At 37.2% G+C, this 22,439-nt stretch overlaps 1 protein-coding gene across 12 annotated transcripts in view; it reads right to left on the bottom strand.

Annotated features, from left to right (window-relative positions):
• Positions 1–22,439, bottom strand: part of MLLT10 (MLLT10 histone lysine methyltransferase DOT1L cofactor) — a 252,003-nt gene that overhangs the window by 132,951 nt on the left and 96,613 nt on the right. For 11 of the 12 annotated variants that reach the window (XR_003436012.1, XR_003436013.1, XM_027121792.1 and 8 more), the window contains 3 exons: positions 13,453–13,556; positions 10,122–10,215; positions 8,118–8,213 (listed from right to left, as the gene is read on the bottom strand). Coding sequence is in view for 10 of the 12 variants with exons in the window: in XM_027121792.1 (XP_026977593.1) it covers positions 8,118–8,213; positions 10,122–10,215; positions 13,453–13,556 (294 nt within the window). In the remaining 2 variants the exon portion in view is untranslated. The remainder of the gene's footprint in view (positions 1–8,117; positions 8,214–10,121; positions 10,216–13,452; positions 13,557–22,439) is intronic. The other variant, XM_027121797.1, reaches the window with a different exon arrangement.

Raw genomic sequence — 22,439 nt, 5'->3', positions numbered from 1 at the left:
TTTGTTACAGTCACCATAATTCTAAGATTTTAGACAGTTGGAATTCAACTCTAAACACCTAAATGAATTAAGTCTTCACATTATGTGTAATCTCAACTTTATAAAAGATAGTAACTCTACTGAATAAAGAAATTAGTCCCTCAGCCAATTCAATTAGTCACAAAATTCCATTTCATGGGCATGGTATTTAATTGATGCAAACTGTATTAATGTTTATCTTTAATATCTAAATTCAAGCAAAATTTCAAAAAGGCTGTTCACATCTACTTGTAACTTGGCTGTTAATCCTCTTTTGACAAGGAATCTTTCCCTCCTAACTTACAAGCTCTTCATAAATCTCTTCTCCCAAACGCTAGTCTAAGTAAGAACTTCCTGGAACAAAGCAGAGGATTCACGAGAGATTCTTTGTATTAGAATTCTTTTTAGAACACGTGAAAACTGCACCATTTGTACTAAGACCCAAAAAAGTTCAATTTGTAATACATCTGATTTATCTCACTTTTAAAGAAATGTCATTATTAAACCTCCACGTAAAAGGCAGAAAGACTTGTGAAAAAAAGATCCACAGACTTTGGAGTCAGGCATGCCTGGTCTTAAATCCTTGCTCCATCATTTATTAACAGATATCTCCTGTTTTTGTCTGCCCATTATTTTTCTTTAGGTAACTCTTCCCTACTCCTTGTGACCTTGCTAAGATCTTCAACCACAGTAACCCAATACTCCGGACCACAAGAGTGGGTGTGTTAAACAGGTAAGGCCAATCCTATGTGGACAACCCTCAGGGTCCCCAAACATTCTCAGTTCCAATGGCTTTCACTTAAGATTCTCCTTTGGTATGCCTATAATCACATCTTGTGCCCCAAAACTTGAAAGGTCTAAGATCTTACCGTACTTACAAGCTAACAATTAGCCCACCAGTTCATGAGTGCTGGAAGAAGACACAAGACTCCTGGGTTGGACACAGAGGGCTCTATTACTCATAGCAATAGCAGTAGCCAGAGTGTCAGCATTTGCATCATTCCCCAACCCCCAATTCTGACAGGATAACCCGAAGGAGGCCAGATGACACTTGCACACAGAGGGGGTTGCATTTAAAGAGAGCAATCTTGGGCTTAGGGAACCCAATTCTGAACAGTAAGCATGCCTGCCAATTACCCCAGAAAGAGGTATTATCTCTGTATCTCCCAAGACTATATGCAACTCTGCCCTTGCTCTGGATGGTGCCTCCATTTTCCAAGGCTATTTATTATATAAAAACTTCGAAAAGATAAACAAAGGCAGTTGAAGTCTCTGCTCACAAGACGTGTACAAATGTCAGAGTCCCATGGAGAACTGTCTCCCAACAACTGATGCCAAAACAGACCAATGAAATATTCAACCACTATGATCTATTCTTTCTTCACAACCTTGAAGTTAACTCACTCTCTTAACTTGTTCTTGGGACCTCACTGAGTTCTTCCAGGCCCTTGCTCCAACACTTCCTCCAAATCTATATGCCCCATTCCCTAGTTTCACTTTAAACACTTTTGAAAATAACTTGTCTCCTTATCCTAATATCCAACCTGCTTAGCAATATCTCCCCTAGGATTCTGCCCTCGTCTACTTTCTCTGCTCCACTATCCAGGTGACCCGAAGTTGTAAGCACATCGGGTAGGGGGTCTCGGAGAAAGAGAACCAGGCATGGCTTTCTTGACATAAGAGAAGCCATTTCTGGCCTAAGCCATTTTGTGATCTAAGCCTGGCCGCAATGGAACAGGTCTCCATAATTATTGATCTTACAGGAAATGAGGGAAATGCAGGAACAAAGGAAAATTAAAAGGGAAGAGCTAAATCAGACTGCAAGTTCGATCTGTTTGATTTTAACCTTTGCTTTTTGTTGCTTTTGTTATTTTAATCATATATAATGGCCTGCCTCAGGGAACCCTGCCCCTCTGCCTGAATGTTAAACTAAAGTGCCTCTGTTCAGCTCACCGGAGACAATCTGACCCTGCCCGCCTGTGGATGGCTGCAAGAAAGAAGAAATTAACACACTCCCTCACAGAGGCTGGCCATTCCAGGGGATATTTGCAAAACTTACAGCCTTTTTACTTTACTTCCTCATCTCCCCCTCTCTGTGCTATAAAAGAAACTGGCATCCAAACCCCATATATAATATGGTTTTACGGAGACACCAGTCTGCCACCTTCTTGGTCTGCCAACTTTCCGAATAAAGTTGTATTCCTTGCCTCAACACCTCGTCTGCGCTTCACTGGCCTGTCTTGATGCAAGTAGAGCGAGCTTGGACTTGGTAACAGAAATGCAGTCAAGAACCAATAATTCAAGACTTCCCTGGTGGCGCAGTGGTTAAGAATCTGCCTGCCAATGCAGGGGACACGGGTTCGAGCCCTGGTCAGGGAAGATCCCACATGCCGCGGAGCAACTAAGCCCGTGTACCACAACTACTGAGCCTGTGCTCTAGAGCCCGCGAGCCACAACGACTGAGCCCATATGCCACAACTATGAAGCCTGTGCGCCTAGAGCCTATGCTCTGCAACAAGAGAAGCCACCGTAATGAGAAGCCCACGCACCACAAGGAAGAGTAGCCCCTGCTCACCACAACTAGAGAAAGCCCACGTGCAGCAACAAAGACCCAACACAGCCATAAATTAATTTTTTAAAAAAGAAACAAATAGTTCAGCAATAAAACAGGGTCCTAGTTCCTCCTCAAGGGATATACATAACAATCTGATACCTGTCTCGCGTTCTGCAGGAATTAAGGCCCCCCACCCAAGGTGGAGGATGAAACAGATGATGTCGACCTTTTCTGACCCCTCCTGACTTTAATCAACTAAAGCTTGGACTCTCAACTTCTGCCCCAATTCTATGCTGAATTCTCCTCTGCTCAAGCCCCTTCATGAATATGCATGTACCCTTGGCTTAAAACTTCCCCACTTCTGCTGTTTGAAGAGATACCACTTTGGGAGAGATCCCTGGTGTTCTCCTTACTTGCTGTAAATAATAAATCTTTCCCCCTTCCCAGTCTTTGGCTTGGTTGTGTCTTTTGGCTCAACACCCACCAAGAGGCGAACCCAGTTTTCAGGTAGCGAAGTTACTCACATACACGCCACCTCTTTTCTTCCACCCCTCCCACCACCCCCAAACAGGGCAAGACAATATTCTTCTTTGTCCATTACCATACCTTAATCTTACATATTCCTCCAGGTATTACCCTATTTCTCAGTGGGCAGGAGCTGGAAGAATTTTTAGGAGATGATGCGTGAAAGCCTAATGAGCATGGAAGAGACTATTCCTAGCCTTTCAGGAGGCTGCTAAGGAGGGCTTAAAAGAGAAAAAAATGTACTTGAAAATTAGAGGAAAGGGGGTTCTTGTTATGTAGTAACAACATTTAGCAACATTATGCCCATGGTAACATAGAAAAGAGAAAGTGTACTCAATGTGTTGTATGATTTAACAAGGAGATTTTCTAGGTAATATGTTGAAAGTGCAGTCTTTTTGCTATTTATAGTAAAAAGCAGTATAGAGATAAACTAGGAAAACCACTGACAAAAAAGGAACCAAGACCTGCTGGTTTTATAAGTTGCCAGTCTTTCCAGACAGCAAACAATGCTAAAGTAAGGACTAGCTTCCAGAAAAACATAAAATCTAGGCTACTGTCAGAAAACCACTATATGAGAGCAAAGCAAGGGTATGACTGTAAAATCCACTGTTAAGATTTAGTGAGCCTCAGAGAACCTGAAACAATGTCAGGTGTCAGGGTCAGGAAAGACAAAGAAAGAATGAGGAAATATTCCAGACTGGGAAAAACTAAGAGACAGGACAACTGACTGCAACGTGTCATCCTGGATTGGATTCTGAACCAGAACTAAAAAAGTCTCCCTCTTTTAGTTAGTATGGAGGACATTAGTGGGTGGAATTCAAATAGGATCTATAGATCTAATAGTTCTGCAACAATGTTAATTTACTGCCTTTGATCATTGTACTGTAATCATGTAGGAAATTTCCCCTTTTATTAAAACTACACATTAAAGGACTTAGGCTAACAGGGCATTATAATTTACTGTCTCAAGTTCAGAAAAAAGATTATACATAGAAAAGTGAGCGAAAGAGGGCAAAGGCGGGAGAGGAAGGGAGGACATGATAAAGCTAACAGGATGAAATGCTAACATCTTGGGAGTCTGGGTGAATGGTGCAGAGAAATAATGTGTAGTATTTTTGCAACTTTTCCCACAAGTCTAAAATTACTGCAAAATCAAAAGTTAAAAAAAAAAAAAAAGATGTTAATCCTTCTGGCTGGCTGCCCAACACCCCAGGATGAAGGATAAAACTAGCATTACTTATAAAACTATTCATGAAATGACACCTTTTTTTTTAATTGGGGTATAGTTGTTTTACAGTGTTGTGTTAGTTTCTACTGTACAGCAAAGTGTAGTTCCCTGTGCTATACAGCAGGTTTTCGTTAGTTATCTATTTTATACATATTAGTGTATATATGTCAATCCCAACCTCCCAGTTCATCCCGCCCACCCCCTTTCCCCCTGCGGTGTCCATACGTTTGTTCTCTACTTCTGTGGAAATGACCTTCTTAATTAAATAGTCTCATCTCCTGTCACTCTTCGGCCCCACCACACACTCCAAACATTCTAAATTACTGTTCCTGCAAAGCCCTGCCCTCTCCCCCCTCTTAACTCTTTGCACACATAGAAGCTTAAAGCTTTAACCTGAGTGGAAGATTTCCAAAGGGAAGTACAAAAAGGGTGTGTGTGTGCGTGCGTGTGTGTGTGTGTGTGTGTGTGTGTGTGTAAAGGGTGACTCTCAAACTGAAAACTTAAAAAAAACCCAAAAATACAGAGAAGTAATGACAGCTCTGTGATTGAGTTTTATTCCTCCAAGGACCAAAGAAGTAGCCCAGTTCTCTTCGAAGAGATGAACAGTCCTAAACAAAAGGGAAGTCCAGTCAATTCCCTGAGGTTCACAAAACACTAACCAAAAAGCCTATCTCCCCCAACCTCCCAAAGCACCCTAACAGTATTTATACTAGCAATAACTCCTTCATTTGTTGCCAGTTATTAATAACATAATGGAACCAAGGGCAAGTAAGGGGGTGGAGTACAGGATGGGAGATAAATCCCTCTAATTGTAGTGGGGGACAGCTGGATTTCTGTCATACCTATTTGGAACTGAGTAAATTTCCATAAGATACACTGCCACTAATGTTAATGTGGCTGTAAAGTATTGTAAGTCTAGTCTAGCATAATACTGTACTACTGATACAATATAAGTTAACATTGATGAGTGGGAAGAGCATAAAGTGAGGATCAAATGAACTGGTACAGATTATCTCAATGCAAAAAATAAGCACTGATTTCTAAATGATGACCTCCAACATAGCCTTTAGAAAAAATATCCTTTCTGAAGCTCGGAGCCTCGCAAAACAATGGCATGTCTCCAAGTCTGATATGCATCTCCATTTCCTAACTTTTGCCCACATCTCACTCTATGGCAGTGCTTCTGTAAACACAAAAACACTAGGCTTAAAAAAAAAATTCTATTTTACAATGAGCATTAATTGACATTAATAGTCTTAGAAGATATTCTTCTTAAATAGTAATGATCATGATCCAAACTATTTCATGATTGAATTAAGACCCTCCTATAATATGCATAGCTTTTCATTCATTTCAAACATGTACTTTGATTCTTTTAAAAATATATAAGCCAATTTTTAGAGAAACTGTCTCTAATTCAAAGGTATATCTCACCATTAGCTTTTCCTCTCTCCTTGCTGGCATTTCACAGTTAATATCTAACCAGTAATAATATATCTTAGGCCACACAGAAATTCTCTCAAAAGCGAAGGCTAAATATTGGGTTGGCCAAAAAGTTCGTTCTGGTTTTTGTAGCTTATGGAAATCCCGAACGAACTTTTTGGCCAGCCCAATATTTTTTTAATTTTCTTATAGTTAGATATAAAAAGTTAACTTATAAATTGATTTGATTTAAAAATAAGTGAGTTGGATAATACAATATTTAGTATTAAATATTCTTTATCATCACTTATTTATAACTTAATAAACATGTGACAGAATGAACACGGATAAAAGAATTCACAGGGAACATGATTCTAACATATCTTATGAACAATATCACCAAATTTTAGTTCATAATATATAGTATTTTAAATTAGTAAAATCCAAATAGATTATAAGTACTACTTGTCAAAACATTTTATAACACGATATGCATATTTTCAAGACAACCCTATTAGATGTTAAAGTCTTAAAAGAGGTAAGGAGGGATGAAGAGAAAGACAGTCTGTAACACCCTATCTTTACAGCTACGTCATCACTTAACATCATACCATAATAAAAAAGTCCCTCCCGGAATATTCCTAAGGCAAGCAAACAAGTCTAACAATAATAATAAATTTATAGTATGTTTATCTCACAGCCTTTATAGATTATCAGAAAATCTTAATTATTAGAAAATAAAATGCACAAACTGATTTTAAGTCTGACAACAAAATCAAGTTGTACTAAACTTATACGTGCTAAAAGTAAAATTCAAATAGTATTTATATACTAATGAAAATACCAACAGCTAGAATTTAAAGTTAAACAAGTTTGACTAACTTAATACATTGTTTTTTAATACAGTATTCAACGACTGCAAAAACTCATAAAATGAAAACTTTAATTCATTCCTAGAAGGAAAAAAAGATTAATAAATAAATAGTCACCAGTACCGTATTTATTAAATACTGTACTACATTTAATAATTGTCCATTAAAAATAACATGACAGGGCATAGATTAAGATAAATATGGTCATACAGCAAATACTTCTTTAAACAGATAATCCTCATGAAATGGCAGAATATAAGAACATCATTGGTATGACTTCCCTTTTCACAATTTATAATAAGCCCTACCTAAGACTTCCTCAATCATGATTAAAAAGTTTAAATAGAATCTCACAATGCTTGTTACAAAAACTGCTAATTAAACCAAATCTGCCATTTTTCCATGAGCAACACAAGCAACAATAAACAGCAAAATCAAACCCTACTATTGTCACTATCACAAAACCACCTCGTTAAAGAACTCAAAATGAATATGTGTACTTGTTGCCTAAGATCTACCAAAAATATATAAACCTAACAAATGTTCGGAAGGAGAATATAAAGTTATAATTATTATTCACTAATAATTGGAAAATTAATCTCAAAACAAAAAATTTAAGCTTTCAATATGTTTACCTTGAAAAAAGAAACAAATTCTAACCAAATTCCTAAGTATTTACAAACATGAAAATGTTAAGTGATTTAGTTTTTCACACAATCTGTAGAAATATCTTCCAAACTAGTTTATACCAACTGTTTAAAAGTAATATTCTTTCCTAATTGAAGAAGTCCTCTGTATCTTCACTTTGTTGAAAACAATCCATAGCAGTATCCTTTTCTTATGTGGGCAATATGTCCTATGAATGACTCTACAGTACTTATCATTAGTTCACTAAAAATTACTCATATCCTTTACAATAAGTAAAAATGTAAGCAGAAAACAGGTAAGTCAGAAGAAGACAGATTAGTATTAGGCAAGCTTTTAGTGTTTTAATTAAAAGACAGAATATTCTCAAACAAATGGTATGACATTTGGTCATTAAAAAAAATAATAATCCATTAGTACCACTGGGGAAAAAATAACAGTCAAGAATATATAGAACTTCAAAATTGTTCTATATTATAAAGGGAAAAGGCTGATGAGATTTTTACTTACATGTGAAATAATCAGTTAATAATATCTAGCAACAAACCATTATTGCTAAAGTTACCCAAAGATTTCAAAAGATGACCAGAGTAACACATGCAAGAAATCCCTCACATGCCTTCAATAAAGTTTTCAATATTTCAAATTTTCAGTTGAAATGGGTACAACCATATTCACAAATATGGCGTATTATTTTAAACCTACTCTTTGACTTAATACTCTGTATTAGCCAAAATTTTTCAGTATTTCAATGTTTTCATTCAGCTATCAAGAAACTTAATTTTATCTAAAAACGGGAAAAAAATCTATTAAGTAGATGTGCCACATATTTAGCAACAACAAATCCACTTACTTTTTTCTCTTTCTCATGATGTTTATCCTGAGAGTGAGAGGAAGAATCACTTAAACTTTGATCATATGACCTATTACATCCCCGTTTGCTCTTTTTCTAAAAAAGAAAATATGTATACATATAGGTATATGTATATAAAATTTGAAATCTTTTGTTAGGTTTAAACCAATTCAAGTGTGAAGTACTATAAAATGTCTACTGAAGGAAAAAAAAAGTCTATTTCAAACTATATACTCCAGACACCATCCATATATTATATATTGCATTATAAAGGAAAATCTAACCCTAAATCTAAGATTAATGCCATGTTTTTGTACGTTTATTAAAAAGTGTGAAAACAGACTATACTTTCAAACAAGCAGTAGCTTATTTGTCATTTTATTACAAAACCACCTCATTAAAGAGATCAACTATAGTTTTCAACATCTGGTTTAAAAAACTAAAGATGTTTCAACCAAAAATAGAGAATGCCATATTGAAAAAGGATGCCAAGACTAGAAGAAAAGAAAAGAAAATATCTGAAGAGTTACTTTATGCCACTAGGAAAAGCAAGAAGCCTTTTAATCTCATACGTTCAGTATTAAGGCATACGATTTTCTAAAAATTTGTCTCTGCAGTTCATATAGAAAAAAAAAAATGAAAGGAAATGTCAGCATTAGACCCATGCATTTTTCAAAGCATTACTAAAACTATTACACATTTCTATTTAAAATACTTACACAGATTCATAATAAAGTATGACAGAGTTACTGGAGGTGTTAAAATTTGGTGGTACCATAACTAATTAAACTAGATAAAAGTGACTATAAAAGATGATCAAATTCCATGCAAACATAGATCTTATACAATCTTATTAAATTATTAAACAGACTTTTTCCCCCAACCACCAAATGGGATAACAGCATATTAATAAGTAACAATGAAAAAATTCTATTTACGCAAAGGTCAAAATCCACTTTCATTATTTCTATATTTTATCTATATCATCTCTGATTTAGAAAATGAACATTCCAATGTGGTTTTAAAGCAAATTTTCAATTTTACTATCTCAAGATTTCTCTTAGAACACTTCAATGTTCTTTGACAGTCATTAAAATAAATCAAAGTCTTCAATATTAAACAATATATATGTACAATCTTAAATATTTTATATGCACAAACCAGAATACTGGAGTCATGAGTTGCTCATTTCTTAAGAAAGGGGCCCCTAATGATATTATTTATTTTTAAAAAAGAAAGAAATAGCCCTATTCACAGGGGAGAGGTAACAATAAAAAATAACAATGAGACACTAAAGAAAAACAAAGAAGTCTTATATTTTCAGTATACAAATCTGATACCACTAAAGACTGAGAAATAGACAATGGGGCATTAAGGAAATATTGATCTGTCAAAGGAACATGGACACAAAATATGTAATGGTTAATCAAATAATACTAACTCATCCATGCTACTATGTGACAGTAAAGAGTGATCAAATCTAAAATATTCCCAAAGTTGTATTTAAATATATTTTTCTCAAGATCTTTAACCAAGAAGTTACAAAAGAGCCTTGTTTCAGGTTTACTATCTCCAAGTAAATAAAAATGAAAATAAATAATAAAATGGGTAATAGTAATAAATCAAAAAGATGAGAAACAAGTGATAATCACAAAATACATAATCAAACATCAAAAATTAAATTAACTGAAAACGGTGGTAAATTACAAAGAGTTCTTTACACATTTGTATTTTCTACTAAATGTATACCAACATTTACTATTAACTATTAATATATATTCTAAAGTAGAATATTCACCTTCATAAATGAACCCAAGCAAAGCAAAATCTTTTAAAATTACTAGAGCTTTTAATTCCCAACAAAGAACACGCTAAGTAAACTTAATCTGAAGCATAAACAACCAAAAAAAGTAATGGCTATTATGCCTTTTCTATAAAAGACTCAACTCTATTGTCAAAACTAATTATTATCATTTTAAAATTAAATTCAAGACAAACTCTTACCAGCTTACTGAAATGGTATTTACAGTAGCCACAGTATTGGACGTTATCTGCACCATTACCTTCTTCTTCACAAAGTAGTCCTGCAAACTGAGCACTGAAAAAGAAAGCCAAGTATATAAACAAAATTTCAAACCATGGTGTGTGTATATATATCTCTATATATTATATATATAGATATATATAAAACTTAAAATTCACTTCCAAGCATGTAGAGTTTATAAGAAAACCTTACATCTCCTAAGAGAAAAAGGGAAAATAAAAGGCTTTACTCTAGCTGAGACCAAGAACATTTCATCCCATCCTATGACTGATATATTTTTAAAGTTATATACATGGTTTAAAATAAACTTTTTATCCATCTCTAACAAGGATGAAGATTTATTCACGTTTTATGTCACCAAGCAGACATTAAATTTCTTTTAAGATATCTCCACACCCCAAACTTAACACTTCATTTTACTTTTTCAATCTCTATCACAGGTACAACTGGAAAGGCCAGGCGTCTAAAGGGCTGACATGACATATGATGCAGATTACATACTGTTAGAAGGAAAATGCTTCAAGTCATACCATAGTACAGTAGGTAAGAGAAACGTAAACTGTGTTTTTCTAGTTAAAAACAATGGAAGAAATGGAACTGAAACCTAAAGCTATGATATTCATATTTTTAAAAAACACGAAGTGCTAAAGTTTAGAATCATTATCTTGTCAATTTGACCTTCCACTTTTAACATTCCAAAATTAAAGTACTAGTATGTATCTCATACCCAAAAAAGGTCTTTCATCTTTGGAAATTTAAATACAATATTAAGAGAATTCTTTTTATTTTTTATTGAGGTATAGCTGAATTACAATGTTGTGTTAATTACTGAGGTACTACAGCAAAGTGACTCAGTTATACACATATGTACATTCTTTTCCACTATGGTTTATCACAGGATACTGAATATAGTTCCCTGTGCTATACAGTAAGACCTTGTTGTTTATCCATTCCATATATACCAGCTTGCACCTGCTAATCCCAAACTCCCAATCCATCCCCCTCCCCCTTGGAAACCACCAGTCTATTATCTGTGTCCCTGATTCTGTTTCTGTTTCATTGATAGGTTCATTTGTGTCATGTTTTAGATTCTACATATAAGTGATATCATATGGTATTTGTTTTTTTCTTTTTGAATTACTTTGCTTAGTATGATAATCTCTAGTTGCATCCATGTTGCTACAAATGGCATTCTTTCATTCTTTTTATGGCTGAGTAGTATTCCACTCTGTGTGTGTGTGTGTGTGTGTGTGTGTGTGTGTGTGTGTGTGTGTGTGTGTGTGTGTACACCACATCTTCTTTATCCATTCATCTGTCGATGGACATTTAGGGTGTTTCCATGTCTTGGCTATTGTGACTAGTGCTGCTATGAACGTAGGGGTGCATGTATATTTTTGAATTATACAGTTTTGTCTGGATATATTCTCAGGAGTGGGAATGCTGGATCATATGGTAATTCTAGTTTTAGTTTTCTGAGGAACCTCTACACTGTTTTCCACAGTGGCTGTACCAACTTACATTCCCACCAACAGTGTAGGAGAGTTCCCTTTTCTCTACACCCCCTCCAGCATTTGTTATTTGTAGACTTTTTAATGATGGCCATTCTGACTGGTGTGAGGTGGTACCTCACTGTAGTTTTGATTTGCATTTCTCTAATAATTAGTGATTTGAGCATCTTTTCACGTACTTAGTGGCCACCTGTATTTCTTCTTTGAAGAAATGTCTCTTTAGGTCTTCTGTCCATTTTTCAATTAAGAGAATTTAAAAGAAACAAAAATCTTTTCCATGGGACTTCTCTGGTGGTCCAGTGGCTAAGACTCCATGCCACAGGGGGCCCATGCCGCAGGGGGCCCAGGTTCAATCCCTGGTCAGGGATTTACATCCCACATACCACAACTAAAAGATCCCGCATGCCGCAACTAAAGATCCAGCAAGCTGCAATGAAGATCCCGCATACCGCAACTAAGACACAGCGCAGCCAAAAGAATAAATAAATATTAAAATATATATATTTTCCATTCCCCAAAAGTAATCTAAAATGGACTTCATAAATCCACATACTAAAAGCTCAGGAAATAAAGCCTGTTCCTATACTGGCTGATAAATATAGACTGATTTTTAAAATTAATAACTATATGAGTTACACCCAAACTTTTATTTTTTATTTTATTTATACTTTTTTGGCCGCACAGCATGTGGGATCTTAATTCCCCAACCAGGGATCGAATCCGTGCCCCTTGCAGTGGAAGCGTGGAGTCCTAACCACTGGACTACCAGGGAAGTCTCGCCAAACTTTTAGTTTTAATTGTTGTCTATTATGTTGAATGTTTTGTTTTAGGATAATTTGTGCTTTTGAAATTTTATGCTCAAAAAAACATATAAGTACAAGTTTTAGTATCAATTTACACTGCCTCCAAAAATTTAGTAACACGTGTTAAGAACAATAATAATGTTCACAATTTTTGCCCTGAAATCCGACTCCATGGAACTGTGCCCACTTCATAGTAAATACTCAATACATAATAGCTATTAATTATCATTAGTTACTATTCTAAGGAAATTACATTTATGTTTGTTGAATGCACAAAATGTTCTTTACAGCACCACATATTATAAAACAATTTGGAAACAATGTGTCTCAAATTGGTGAAACATTAAATAAAATACTAACATTTGATAGGATATAATGCAGCCATTTCCATGTTGCTAGTGGACTATATCATCTTACCAAAATTTTTGGTGAAAAAATTATCAAAAAACAATGTTACATTTAAACTGTGATTTTAACAAATTATGCAACAAATAGGTACATGGATAAAAACTGAAAAGAAACATGAACAAAATAAAACTAGAATGTTATTTAAAAAAACATTTAAGTAACTTTTTAAGGAACAGCCACTATAATACTGAGAATCATGGCGATTGCTTTTTTTTCCCCTCTTGAAACACAGACAGTGAAAAAATGCTATCATTCATTAAATCCTTACTAGTATTTCAGGTACTGCACTAAATTTATCTACATCAGCTCTTTTAATCCTAATGACAAATCCAAGGGTAGGTAACCAACAGAAGTATTTTAAACAAAATGTAACTGAATAAGGCACTAGAACCAGGGTCCACCTACTGGACTCTGGTAAATACACTCAATTATTAGAATTATCTTTATTACAGTAAATATAAACATAGACACTATCCTAACAAAATTTACTTTAATAATATTTGGGTACCTAAGTTTTTAACTTACAAGGTATTCCCAATTTCACTTCTGTACAATGACAGAAACATACTTACCATGTCACATGGAAAGCCTGTCGACATCCATGTTTATTACATGTCATGCAAGCACCAGTGGCTGCTTTGCTTTCTCTTCCTTGTTCATCACAAATGTAGCAAGTCTTAGGGTAAAGAAACAAAACAAATTGAAAAGAAAACAAAAACTTTACGAGTGCTTCACACAAATAAGGATTTTATAGTTATCTTCAGAAGTCAAGATCAGGTTTACTATCTAACCTACTCCAAATCATGAATTCATTTTTTTTCTGACTGTAATCTAATTTTTCCAAACATGAAAACATCAATACAGACATAAACGGTCCTAGTACGATTTCACAAGGCAGTGTTTCCTTAGACTCAAAAACCCCACAAGATAAGAAGAATCTTCGCAGGAACTGAGGCCAGGGGGCAGGACACAGCCTACCCCACCTCAGTATTAATATACTCCTCCTCACCAATATTTAACTGATTCCTGTAAAAAAGGTGTAAAAAGAGGTTTGCTTTCTTTTCTGCTGGAAGTAAGCATAAATAAAGGAGGTTGATACAGGGAGTTGGGACTTAGAGGTGAAGGACAGTCCTAAATGAGTGAGCAAGGTTTAGGTCATTCCAACTGTCCACAAAATCCCACATGACCTATCATTCAGCCCTGCCAACCTGACAAAACAGGCCTGGGAGGAAGACACTTTAGGAGATCAGAGATGTCCCCAAGAGGTATTGGCCAATGAACACTCCCAGCAACTTTGACATCTATCTGGTCCTTCTCCCAGTTGAAAATAGCTGATAGACCGCACCACATATTCATGAAAGACTAAATTATAAAAATGGCAATCTACAAGTGTATAATGAATAAAATTATCAACTGACTGTAAGTTGAGTATACAAAAATTAATGCCTAACTACATATACTCAGATGATACAATTCTAAAAAGAAACCAATTTCTCAACAGTAACAAGGTATAACCTAGCAAACTTCAATAGGACCACATGTATTTTTAAATTTGGAGAAGTTTCCCCCACTATGCACTGTGGTGCCAAATAACACCGTTCAACAATATTGATAAGAACACAGTTTCAAAAAAAGAGTAATATATAGTAAAGTCAGGTAAATGAATTTCAACTCCTCTGCTGAAAGACATGGATTCAGACTGAACTGAATTACAAAAATTATCTTATATCTCTAAAAAGTAAAATCCTTAGTTACAACAAAACTAACCTAGACACACTGAATAAGAGCATCTCTAGAGACCTCCCTGGTGGTCCAGTGGCTGAGAATCTACCTTCCAATGCAGGCGACGTGAGTTCGATCCCTGCTTGGGGAACTAAGATCCCATGTGCCATGGGGCAACGAAGCACACGTGCCACAGCTACTGAGCCTGCACGCTCTACAGCCTGCACCATAACTAGAGAGAAGCCCAAACACCGCAACGAAGAGCCCGCTCGCTGCAACAAAACTAAGCCCACATGCTGCAACTACTGAGCCCATGCACTCTAGAGTCCACGTGCCACGCTAGAGAGAAGCCCACTCACCGCAACAAAAGATCCCACATGCCGCAACTTAGACCTGATGCAGCCAAATTAATTCATTAATTAATTAATTTTTAAAAAGAGCATCTCTAACTGTTCAAATTACCAGAAGGCAATATCAAACAATTACAATGGAAACATCTAACATACATCTTTTAGCCTATAAATGATCAATAAAATTTTAAAAAGAAAAGTACAGAGCAGATTGAAACAGTAACTTTTTTTTAATTAATTTATTTTATTTATTTATTTTTAGCTGCATTGGGTCTTCGGTGCTGCGTGAAGATTTTCTCTAGTTGCAGTGAGCGGGGGTTACCCTTCATTGTGGTGCACAGGCTTCTCATTGCAGTTGCTTCTCTTGTTGAGGAGCACAGGCTCTAGGCGCATGGGCTTCAGCAGTTGTGGCACACAGGCTCAGCAGTTGTGGCTCATGGGCTCTAGAGCGCAGGCTCAGCACTTGTGGCACATGGGCTTAGCTGCTCCACAGCATGTGGGATCTTCCCGGACCAGGGCTCGAACCCGTGTCCCCTGCATTGGCAGGCAGACTCCCAACCACTGCACCCCCACAGAAGTCCCGAAACAGTAACATTTTAAATGGCAAAATTCAGGGAAAATATGCAAATAGGCCTCAAAGAATATCTCAGTAACTTCCAACAGAGCTGACAGTGAAAAGACACCATCATTTGACCACTCAATAAAACTAAAATTATGACAGATTTTTTTTTTTTAAAGAAGTTAGGCTTTCCAGACTTCTGAAATACCAGAGTGAAGAGGTCCACGGATCCTCTCCTCAGTAAATTAACCATTTCATAGGTCAAAAAGAACCATTTAAAGTCTCTGTATAGAATAAGCTACAAGGATATATGGTATAACACAGGGAATATAGCCAATATTTTATAATAACTATAAATGGAGTATAACCTTTAAGAATTATGAGTTACAAAAAAAATGAGTTACTATATTGAAAATCTGTAACTTACATGGTACTGTATATCAATTACACTTCAATAAAGAAAAATAATAAAGTCTCTGAAAATTGTCCTGAAGACATGCAGAAAGCAGAAGATTTTACCCAAGACAATCTACTAAATCTCAATAAGAACAGTGAGAGCCGGTGGCATTTGAGCCATGATCTGCCCCCATCACCACCACCACCCCCACATACTGCTTCCTGTGATGGAAGTTCCTTTCTGGGTGGCGCTGTCAAGAAGATGAGGGCTCCCTCTCTCCACAGATCCTAGTCTAAGGCTACAATTTTACCCGAGGAGGGCCAGGTCTCCAGTGACTCTCATACTACTACTCATCCTGGTAGCTCCCACTCATAGCCTCCCACCCTAAAAACAGGCCAAGTTTCCTGGGGCCCTATCATTCCCTCCCCAGCTTGCTAGCAGAATGGAAGCTCCATGCTAGGAGGGATAAGCTGGGCTACTATACCCTTCCCTCCTTCCAGCACCCTGTCAGAGTACACGTGCCTGTTCAGGAGAAGCAAAGTGCTGTCACCATCCCCAGCTCCAGAGCACTAGTGCAGAGGTTCTGTCTCTACAAGGAGAAGGAAGACTCATTCTCTAGAGGGGCTACTATCTAAAATGTCTAATTTTTAGGGACTTCTCTGGTGGTCCAGTGGTAAAGAAACTGCCTTCCAATGCAGGGGACGTGGGTTCGATCCCTGGTAGAAGAACTAAGACCCCACATGTTGCAGGGCAATTAAGCCCACATGCCACAGCTATTGAGCTCACATGCCTCAACGAGAGAGCCCACGTGCCGCAAAATACAGAGCACACGCATCACTAGATAGAGAGAAAGAAAAAATAAATAAAACCAGCACGCCACAATTAAAGACAAGCCTGCGTGCCGCAACTAGTGAGAAACCTGAACAGACCACGTGCCTTAATGAAAAAGATCCCACGTGCCTCCACAAAGATCCCGTGTGCCACAACTAAGACCCGACGCAGCCAAAAAAATAAATAAAATAAAATATCTAATTTTCAACAAAAAATTATAAGACATGCAAAGAAAGAGAAAAGTATGACCCATTCATAAGAAAACAAAAAAAGCAGGCATCGATAACTGTCTTTGCGGGGAACCAAGATGTTGGACTTAGGAGACCAAAACCAACCAAACAGAAATTCTCGATTTTAAAATTCACTAAAAGGGGGGCTTCCCTGGTGGCGCAGTGGTTGAGAGTCCGCCTGCCGATGCAGGGGACACGGGTTCACGTCCTGGTCCGGGAAGATCCCACATGCCGCTGAGCGGCTGGGCCCGTGAGCCATGGCCGCTGAGCCTGCGCGTCCAGAGCCTGTGCTCCACAACAGGAGAGGCCACAACAGTGAGAGGCCCACGTACAGCAAAAAAAAAAAAAAAAAAACCCACACTAAAAGGGCTCAATGGTAGATTTGAGTTGGCAGTAGGGAAAGAATCAACTTTAAAAATAGATCAATAGAGAATTTACAATCTAAGGAACAGATTTTTTAGATTATACTACCTAAAGAACAGTTTCAGAGAAACGTGGTATGCCATTAACTGCATTAACAGATGTGTAATGAGAAAATCAGGAGAGGAAAGAAAAGGATAGAAACTGTACCTGAAGAAATAATGGTCGAAAACTTCCCAAATGTGATGAAAAACAATAACGTACACATCCAAAAAGCTCACCAAACTCCATACAGGATAAATACAAACAGATGGACACTCAAAATGCTGAAAGGCAAAATAAAGAGAAAATCTCGAAAGGGAAATGGATCATCAAATACAAGTAAACCTGAGGTTTCATTAGGAATAAAATAGGGGACAGAAAGCAGTGGAATAACATTCAAAATGCTGAAAGAACAAAACTATCAGCCAAGAATCCTATATCCAGAAGAGCTATATTGCAGAAATAATGGCAAAATAACATTCTCAGGCCCAAAAAAACTGAGATACTTTGTTGCTCCAAACCTCACTAACAAGAACTACAAAAAGAAATTCCTTAGGCTAAAATTAAGTGACACTAGACAGTAATTGCAATCCACACAAAAAAACAAAGAGTTCCTCAATAAAGCTGAAATTTTAAAAAGTAAATATATAGGGCTTCCCTGGTGGCTCAGTGGTTGAGAGTCCGCCTGCCGACGCAGGGGACACGAGTTCATGCCCCAGTCCGGGAAGATCCCACGTGCCGGGGAGCGGCTGGGCCCGTGAGCCATGGCCACTGAGCCTGCACATCCAGAGCCTGTGCTCCGCAACGGGAGAGGCCACAACAGTGAGAGGCCCGCGTACCGCAAAAAAAAATAAGTAAATAAATAAATATACAGACCAATTAAAAAACAAAGAAAGAGTTCTGACAAAGGTAATTATATACGAAATGATAAAAGATAGTATGATGAGATATTTCTTTCTCATTCTCTTAATTTAAAAAACAATCACATGAAACAATGTCCATAAATTGTATTGTTGGGACTATAACATATAGAAATGTAATATATGTGACAATGACGACACAATGAAAGAGAGTGGGAATAAGTTATTTTGGAGTAAGGAAATAACACGAGATGGTAACTGGAACCCATAGGAAGAAATGAAGAGAAATAAAAATGGTAAACAGGAAAACACACACTCTATAAATATATCTGTGGTCCTCATCTCTTAGCTTCTTTAAAAAATGTAAGATTATATAAAGCAATAATTTTAACTACTTTGGGGCTTGTAGTATATATAGAGACATGATATCTATAATACTAATAGCACAAAGGTGGAGAGGAAAGAAATAAAATGAATGCTATAAATTTTTTATATCTTACTGGAGTTAAGTAGATTCTGGTAAGTTAAGATGAATATTGTAAGCCCTAGAGCAACCACTAAGAATATAACCCAAGAAAATATAATTTAAAAATCATGAAAGGAATGAAAACGGTACACCAGAAAACATCCACTTATAAACATTAAAGAAGGTAGTGTACAAAGAGAAAAAACAAAGTAGTCACAAGACAAAGAAAACAAATTAAGGGACTTCCCTGGTGGCGCAGTGGTTGAGAATCTGACTGCCAATGCAGAGGACACAGGTTCAATCCCTGGTCTGGGAAGATCCCACATGCCACAGAGCAACTAAGCCTGTGCGCCACAACTACTGAGCCTGCACTCTAAAGCCCGTGAGCCACAACTACTGAAGCTCATGCACCTATAGCCTGCGCTCTGCAACAAGAGAAGCCACTGCAATGAGAAACTCACACACCATAACAAACAGTAGCCCCTATTGGCCTCAACTATAGAAAGCCCACAGACAACAACGAAGACCCAGCACAGCCAAAAAAACAAAACATTGCTGTTAATAAAAAAAAGTAAAAAAGAAAACAAAGTAAAACGGCAGATGTAAACCCAACCACATTAATAGCACTGAATATGAAAATAATCCAATCAAAAGGCAGAGACTGATTAACTGAATTAAAAAAAAAAGTTCCAGGCTTCCCTGGTGGCACAGTGGTTGAGAGTCCGCCTGCCGATGCAGGGGACACGGGTTCGTGCCCCGGTCCGGGAAGATCCCACATGCCGCGGAGTGGCTGGGCCCGTGAGCCATGGCTGCTGAGCCTGCTCGTCTGGAGCCTGTGCTCCGCAACGGGAGAGCCCACAACAGTGAGAGGCCCGCGTACCGCAAAAAAAAAAAAAAAAAAAAAAAAGTTCCATATGCCATCTATAGGATGCATACTTTAGATCTGAAGACACAAGTAAGTTAAAAGTAAAACGATGAAAAAAGATATACCATGCAAAAGGCAAGCAAACACAAGGCAATGCATACTTTAGATTTGAAGACACAAGTAAGTTCAAAGTAAAAGGATGAAAATAGACATACCATGCAAAAGGCAAGCAAATACAAGTGGTTTATTATCAGACAAAAAAATAGACGGTTGAGGGACTCCCCTGGTGGCGCAGGGGTTAAGAATCTGCCTGTCAATGCAGGGGACACCGGTTCGATCTATGGTCCAGGAAGACCCCACATGCTATGGAGCAACTAAGCCCATGTCCACTACTATAAATAAATAAATTTATTTTAAAAAAAAGAAAAATAGACTGTTGAGAGAGATTTTATAATAATAAAACAGATATAACAATTATAAGCATATATACATGCAACCAACAAGAGCTTCCAAGACACATGAATCAAAGGAGGAAAAAAGTGATTTGCAAATTTTAAATTTCGCAATTAAATAGCTATTGGATCGAGAAGAAAAATTATAAACTAACTTGAGGATTATTTAGAAAATGATCCCAAACAACAAAATCGCATCTAAATAAAATGTCAAGTATGTGAATAAAGCTATACTCAGAGGCAAACTTATAGCCTGAAAACTTTCATTTTAAGGGGGGAAAAAGTCATAGTTTGACCTAATATTTTGAATAAAAGAAACAGTGTTCATATCAAAAGGATTCAGGGGCCAAATTCCACCTCTACCTAAAAAGTAGAGAGCTGAAAGAACATCACTCTAAACCTATCAAGAAAAAGCCATTTAATCTATAAAACCCACAACTTTTCTTGAAACTATGAAAGATTTGCACCTGCAAAGGCAACCAAATAGTTTGAAATCCAAGGGCAGACACACTCTCCTTCAGCTGCCTAAAAACCACAAGACACTCAGACTATCCACTAACGACAGAGCAAGGGAAGAAAATGTGGAGGAAGACATGCAGATAAGAAACCAGCTAAAATTTTAACAAATTGCTCAAGGCTGATTGTGGGCTACTGCAGTAGTACAGAACCACTGGAACCACAGACAAGAGTTCACACTCACTCACAGGCTCTACTCCATGAAGATTTACAAGGAGCTCTTGGGGAAGACTGGAAGCAAGGAGACAAAACAACCAGAAAGAATCTCCCTTGGTGGTGCAGGCATGAAGGAGAGGATCAGGTGCCACTGAGGCAAAGATATGAAATCCCATCTCTTGCCCAGACACTACTCTCAAAAGCCTTGAGCGTCTGGGGGATTGGCAGCAAATCCTGTCACACCCAGGGCATAAGTAAAGACCCATGATGGCTAGGAGGACAAAGGAGAAAATCTTTTTCCCCTAAACAAGGGGCAGGAAAAATTCCTGACCCCAGGATCTGTTATCGGAGATCTTCTAACACTTGGGGAGAGACAGGAAGCTGTCTCCCTCCCAAGTCCTTCCACAGATGTAAAGTCTGCCAAAGGCAGGAGGCAATGAATTGGTGAAACCCTGAGGCCCAGATATACAGAGCCCACCAAGGACTGAGGCTGGACCAAAACCACCAAGAAATCAAAAGCCCAAAACATCAAATAATAAACGACAGCAGTCTAGCACTAACAGGTGGGACAAAAGTGTGGTAAAAGGAAGAGCACAGAAAGAAACCAACCTCTGTGGCACCAAATCACCCAATATTCCAGCCCTCAACCTAAACATAAGGTATCATTAGAGGAGGATGAAGGGGCAGGGCCACCCCAATGGACTCAGAAAACAGATCATCAAGCCACAGAGAGAGGTCACACAATGTTACTTCCACCGCACTTTATTAGCCAAAACAAGTTACAGAGCAGCCTAGATACAAGAGATGAGGCATTTACTTTTGGTACGAATGTAAACTGGTGCAGCCACTATGGAAGACAGTATGGAGGTTCCTTAAAAAACTAAAAATAGAGTTAACATATGATCCAGCAATCCCACTCCTGGGCATATATCCAGAGAAAACTATAACTCAAAAAGACACATGCACCCCACTGTTCGTATTTACAATAGCCAAGCAGCACTATTTACAATAGCCAAGACATGGAAGCAACATAAATGTCCACCATCGACATATAAATGGATAAAGAACATGTGACACACACACACCCCACGTGGGGGATAAATTTGGAATTGGGGATTAACATATACACACTACTATATATAAAATAGGTAATCAACAAGGACCTACTGTATAGCACAGGGAACTATATTCAATATCTTGTAATAACCTATAACAGAGAAGAATCTGAAAAAGCATATATATGTATGTATGTGTATACAGACATAGATATAACTGAATCACTTTACTATACACCTGAAACCAACACAACTTTGTAAATCAACTATACTTCAAGAAAAAAAAATTCTTAATAGCTTTCCACATCTACTCCTTTAGAAAAAAGATAAAGGGAAGTTGGGCTAGCAATTTCTAAGTTTTCCTCTACCATTATCCTCTTATAGTTCAATGACACCATGTTTTATAGTATTTTTGGTTTGTTTGGTTGGTCTGTTATGATCCTTCCTATACTTATAAACACTCATTCCTTCATGGCCATTCAGTAAATAAAAGCTATTCAAAAGGATAAATCCAGGATATACCCATCATCTGCCAACTACTTTCTATGGAAATTGCAGCTTTCTAAACTAAATGCTTCCTTGACTCTAAAGAACACAAGACCACCCAAAAAAGTTCCCAAATATCTATGTTGCCCCAATCTTCCCATTTCTTAAAAATTATTGAAACGTAATTAAAGGTAACATATGCCACTCACATT

The sequence above is a fragment of the Aethalodelphis obliquidens genome, unplaced genomic scaffold (assembly GCF_003676395.1).
Source record: "Aethalodelphis obliquidens isolate GAN/ISIS:26980383/991018 unplaced genomic scaffold, ASM367639v1 scaffold23, whole genome shotgun sequence".
Lineage (NCBI taxonomy): Eukaryota > Metazoa > Chordata > Mammalia > Artiodactyla > Delphinidae > Aethalodelphis > Aethalodelphis obliquidens.
The sequence above is the reverse complement of the archived record's forward strand: the minus strand, read 5'-3'. Positions and strand labels throughout refer to the sequence as shown.